Here is a 5,239-nt window from a genome sequence, read left to right as displayed (position 1 = left end):
AAATGCTGTAGAGGTGAGAGGGAGGAGAAATGCTATAGAGGTGAAACGGACAGATCCTGGAGAGGTGAAACGGACAGACCTTCGTGGTTGAGAGTGAGGAGTCAGCATGACAATGAGGTTGGGGGACTGCGGGGATGGGAGTGCCTTCAGTTCTAGGGGAAATGTAGAAAGAGGGAAGTCTTGAGGAAGATGAGGAAATAATGAGTTGTTTTAAACATATCCAGTTTGAGATGTCCAAGAGGCAGTTGGAGATGGAAGAGTAGAGGCCAGAGAGAAGTTAGAGATGGATAAATAAATCTGGGAATCATCTTCATAGAGATAATAATTGAACCCACGAGAGCTGAGGCCTATCTGACACCCAGAGTTGGCAGGTATGGCCCAGATAAAGATCCAGCAAAGGAGACAGAGAAGAAGCAATCAGAGAGGTGAGAATGATGTCTTGGAAAGCTAGAGAGAGGAGTAACCAGTAAGAGAGAATGAGCCGCAGTATCAAAGGCTATAGAGCCCAAGGAGAATGAAGAATGAGAAAAGACCATTGTGTTTGGAGATTAAGACAGGTAGGGGAAGCTTGAGGCTCTGTGGCCACTAGAGGGCGTCCCAGTGCACAGTGCTGGGCTTGGAATCTGGAACACTCAGCTTCCTGAGTTCAAATCTGGCCTCAGACACTTACTGGCCATGTGACCCTGGGCAAGTCACTTCACCCTGTGTGCCTCAGTTTCCTCATCTGTAAAATGAGCCGGAGAAACCACTCCAGTATCTTTACCAAGAAAACCCCAGATGGAGTCGTGAGGGGAGGGACCTGCCTGAAACGACTGAGTAATAGCCCCAAGGTTCAGCCTCCTGGCAGATGGAGCTGTCTGGTCCTGTGAGATGCCAGCAGACAGAGGGCTGGGAACCTGCTGGACAGGAGTAGGTGTCCATGGGAGTCAGGCAGTGGGAGCAGTCTTGTCTCCAGGGCCTCCCAGGACTGGAGATGGGCTTAGGGTCAGGTCCAGCTGGGGTGGGAGATGGGGCAGGGCTGCTAGCTCCGTTTGACTTTCTAAGGCTCCTTAGCCCTTAACTCAAGCCCTGCCATACAGAAGGCACTTAATAAATGCACACTGACTTGCTGATTAGAGAAAGGGCCTTCTGATAGTAGAGCTGGAGATGCATCCTCCCTTGTCCAGGGCCTGCAGCCTTCCTTTTCCAGAGGGAGGGTGTGTCTAGCCAGCCACAGCGTCCAGAAGGGAGGGATGGGTTCCTGGCGGTTCCCTGCAGTAGGCGCATTCTTTGAGCCCTTCCCTGTGGGTGGGTAGGAGGTCAAGGGAGAGGGTAGCTGTCAGGAGTGGCCCCTCTTTCTTTTTTTTTCCTTCCTTTAAAAAAAAATTAGTTAAATTTATTTATTTATTTTTAATTTTCAACATTCATTTCCACAAGATTTTGAGTTACAATTTTCTCCCCGTCTTTCCCCTGCCCCACCCCAAAATAGCTAGCCTACTGAATACCCCTTCCTCTAATCTGTTCTCTTGTACATCCTCCCCCATCATCCCCGCTAAGATGGATTTCTATACCCCAGTGCCTGTATATCTTATTTCCCAGTTGCATTTAAAAAAACAATTTTTTAAAAACATTTGTTTTTAAAATTTTGAGTTCCAGATTTTTTCCCTTCTTCCCTCCTCACCTGCCCCCACTGGGAAGATAAGCAATTCAATATAGGTTGTACATGTGTAGTTACCCAAATCATTTCCATAGCAGTTATATTGTAAAAGACTAACTATATTTCCCCCCATCCTATCCCTCCCCCCCCACTTATTCTATCTTCTCCTTTGACCCTGTCCCTTTTCAAAAATGTTTGCTTTTAACTACCCTCTCCTCCAGTCTGCCCTTCCTTCTATCATCCCCCTCTTGTCCCCTACCCCCCTATTTTCCCGTAGGATAAGATACCCAACTGAATGTGTATGTTATTCCCACCTTAAGCCAAATTCAGTGAAATTAAGGTTGTCCTATTCCCTTTCACCTTGCTGCTCTTCCCCTCCATTGTAGCAGTTTTCTCTTGTCTCTTTTATACGAGATAATGTACCCTAATCTATCTCTTCCTTTCTCCTTCTCCCAGTAAATTACTCTCACCTCTTAATTTTATTTTTTAGATATCATCCCTTCATATTCAACTCATTCTGTGCCCTCTGTCCATGTATACATGAACATACATATGCCCACGCTCACATATATATTTATATACACATACACCCTCCCACACATACATATATATGTATTTATACACACACACATATATACATATATATTCCCTTCAACTATCCTCAAACTGAGAAAAGTCTTATTAGTTATTATGATCATTTTTGCAATTATCGTTTTTCCATGTAGGAATGTAAATAGTTCAACTTTAATAAGTTCCTTATTATTTTTTTTTCCTTTTTACCTTCTCATGCTTCTCTTGCTTCCTTTATTTGAAAGTCAAATTTTCTGTTCAGCTCTGCTTTTTCATAAGGAATGCTTGAAAATCCTCTACTTCGTTGAATGACCATATTTTCCCCTGTAGCATTATACTCAGTTTTGCTGGGTAGGTGATTCTTGATTTTAGTCCTAGTTCCTTTGACCTCCAGGATAACATATTCCAAGCCCTATGATCCCTTAATGTAGAAGCTGTTAGGTCTTGTGTTATCCTGATTGTGTTTCCACAATACTCAAATTGTTTCTTCCTGACTGCTTACAGTATTTTCTCCTTGACCTGGGAACTCTGACATTTGCCTATAATATTCCTAGAAGTTTTCTTTTTGGGATGTTTTTCAAGAGTCAATTGGTGAATTCTTTCAATTTCTATTTTGCCCTCTGGGTCTAGAATATCAGGACAATTTTGCTTGATAATTTCTCGAAAGATGGTGTCTAGGCTCTTTTTTTGATCATGGCTTTCAGGTAGACCAATAATTTTTAAATGATCTCTCCTGGATCTATTTTCCAGGTCAGTGGTTTTTCCAATGAGATATTTCACATTGCCTATTTTTTTTTTCATTTGTTTGGATCTGTTTTATAGTATCTTGATTTCTCATAAAGTCATTAAATTCCATTTGCTCCAGTCTAATTTTTCAGGAGTTATTCTCTTCAGTGAGTTTTTGAAATTCCTTTTCCATCTGGCAAATTCCTCTTTTTAAGGCATTCTTCTCCTCACTGGTTTTTTGGGCCTCTTTTGCCATTTGAGTCAGTCTATTTTTTAAGGTGTTATTTTCTTCAGTGTATTTTGGGGGCCTCCTTTAGCAGGCTGTTGATGCACATATTTAATGATTTTCTTGCCTCATTCTCATTTCCTTTCCCAATTTTTCCTCCACTTGTCTTACTTGATTTTCAGAATCCTTCTTGACCTCCTCCATAGCCTGTAACCAGCTCATATTTTTCTTGGAGGCTTTTGATGCAGGAGTTCTGACTTTGCTGTCTTCCTCCTGCTCCATGCTTTGATCCTTTTTGTCCCTGAAAAAGGATTCTGGTCTGTTTTTGCTTCCTATGCTTGCTAAGGTTGCCAACTAATTACTTGACTTTTGAGCTCTTTGCCATGGTAGAACTCTGCTTCCATAATGGAGAGAGCTTTATCCCAAATCGCTGGGGTTTTCACAGCTGCCAGAGCCATTAGGAGGCTGCCCTCTCTACAGGCCCCACAAGCTCTGGCACACTGGCCATACACCACAGGACCACCACCTAAGACTGTGATCCAGATCCAAGCAGGTTAAGGCAAAAGCAATTGCCCTTTGAATGGTCGCTTGGTTCCCCTACAGTCTGTAAGCCAAGAGCTCCTGAGGCAGCCGTGCAGCATGCCCCACTGCGTCTCGCCCCGGGGGGATGGGCCAGACCCTGCTCTTCTGCACACCCCCCCCCCTTCCAACAGAGTTTCATACTGACCTTTTCCTTTCTCTTTGGAGTTTATGGGTTGAGAAGTCTGGGGACCACCACAGCCGCTGGTGATTCCTTCTCCTGAGGTCTGCTCTGGTCTGGGCCGCCCTGGGGCAGGCACAGCAGCTCATGCAGGATTGTGCTTGGCTCCCAGCAAGGCGTGATAGACCCTTCTTGTCCACCGCTGGGCTGCCTTCAGCGGGAGACTTGTTTCTCTCTGTCACTTTGTGGGTTCTGCAGCTCCAAAGGCATTTTTTGACATGTATTGGAAGTGATTGAAGCGGGAGCTCATGCCAGGTTTGTGCTTCTTCTCCTCCCATGGTCCCTCCTTCTAAGCACCATCTTTGGTGAACTCCAGGCCAAGAACAGCATTCCAAGCAAGGGGGGCCCGAGGCCCTCAGCAGGCCCTCATACTGTGGGGTGGGCCTCTGGGCATGCACACACGTGTGTGGGCACACGGCAGTACACACACGTGTGTGCACAGGTACAAGCATTGTGTATCTGAATGGCTCCACTATGAGCACATGTGTGTGCACGTGTGCGATTAAAAGTAATTTCCTTCCAGTATCTTCTTTGCTCTTGGTATTTGAAAACAACTGTTTGTGGGTTTCTTGGGGTCCTCATAGAGCTTCTGACACAGGTGTTTCCCCCCCTTTTTTGTTTTTTTCTCCATCAGAGTGGGATGTGTTTGAGGTTATGAGTCCTGAGGCCCAGGGTCCTTAAGGTACCTTGGAGGCCACCTTGTCCCTCCTTCTCCTTTTACAAACCAGTCCACTGGTGAGCATTAAGCACCCACTGTATGCCAGGCACTGTACTAACCACTGGGTATACAGAGACAAAAGGAGTTTGATTCTCTTGGCGCGTCTAGACCCAGCGACCTCACCCGCGGCTGCTTTCTCCACTGCCCTTCAGGCTCAGTTGTGTCTGCCCCACCTGGGGCCCTGAGCCGAGCCTTCTCCCCTGGTTTCCTTCCAGTCTTGGACAAAGCCCAGAACCTGTGCCTTGGTTCTGCTTTGGGGCTCAGCACCCCCCTACCTCGAGAGGGTCAGACAGATCCCAGAGGGAGAACTGGGGGGGCTTTCATAATGCTGGCTGCCCTTGGAAACCCGGGCCCTGCCCCTCTGACCTCAGCAGCCCTGCCCCTCGGGGTGCCACCCTCCTCCACACCCCTGCCCTAACGCAGTCCCTCTTGTCTTCCAGAGAGCTCCTGTCCAGTGATGCCATGAAGGAGTATAATCGGGCACGTGTCTACCTGGATGAGAACTACAAGTCCCAGGAGCATTTCACGGTGAGTCAGCCTGCGTCGTCTTCTGGGTCTGGGCCAGCAGGGAGCCTGAGGACAGCTGCCTGGAGAGGCCCTGGC

The 5,239-nt window shown here is 46.7% G+C and overlaps 1 protein-coding gene across 1 annotated transcript in view; it reads left to right on the top strand.

Moving 5' to 3' along the window:
• Window positions 1–5,239, top strand: part of INPP5A (inositol polyphosphate-5-phosphatase A) — a 188,248-nt gene that overhangs the window by 40,079 nt on the left and 142,930 nt on the right. Inside the window, exon 4 of the mRNA XM_069101631.1 lies at window positions 5,077–5,164. Coding sequence (XP_068957732.1) covers window positions 5,077–5,164 — 88 coding nt within the window. The remainder of the gene's footprint in view (window positions 1–5,076; window positions 5,165–5,239) is intronic.

The sequence above is a fragment of the Petaurus breviceps genome, unplaced genomic scaffold (genome assembly GCF_028583685.1).
Source record: "Petaurus breviceps papuanus isolate PSGF00001 unplaced genomic scaffold, PetGlider_PUasm1.0 490, whole genome shotgun sequence".
Lineage (NCBI taxonomy): Eukaryota > Metazoa > Chordata > Mammalia > Diprotodontia > Petauridae > Petaurus > Petaurus breviceps.
Note: the sequence above shows the minus strand (reverse complement) of the source record. Positions and strands in the feature narration are given on the sequence as shown.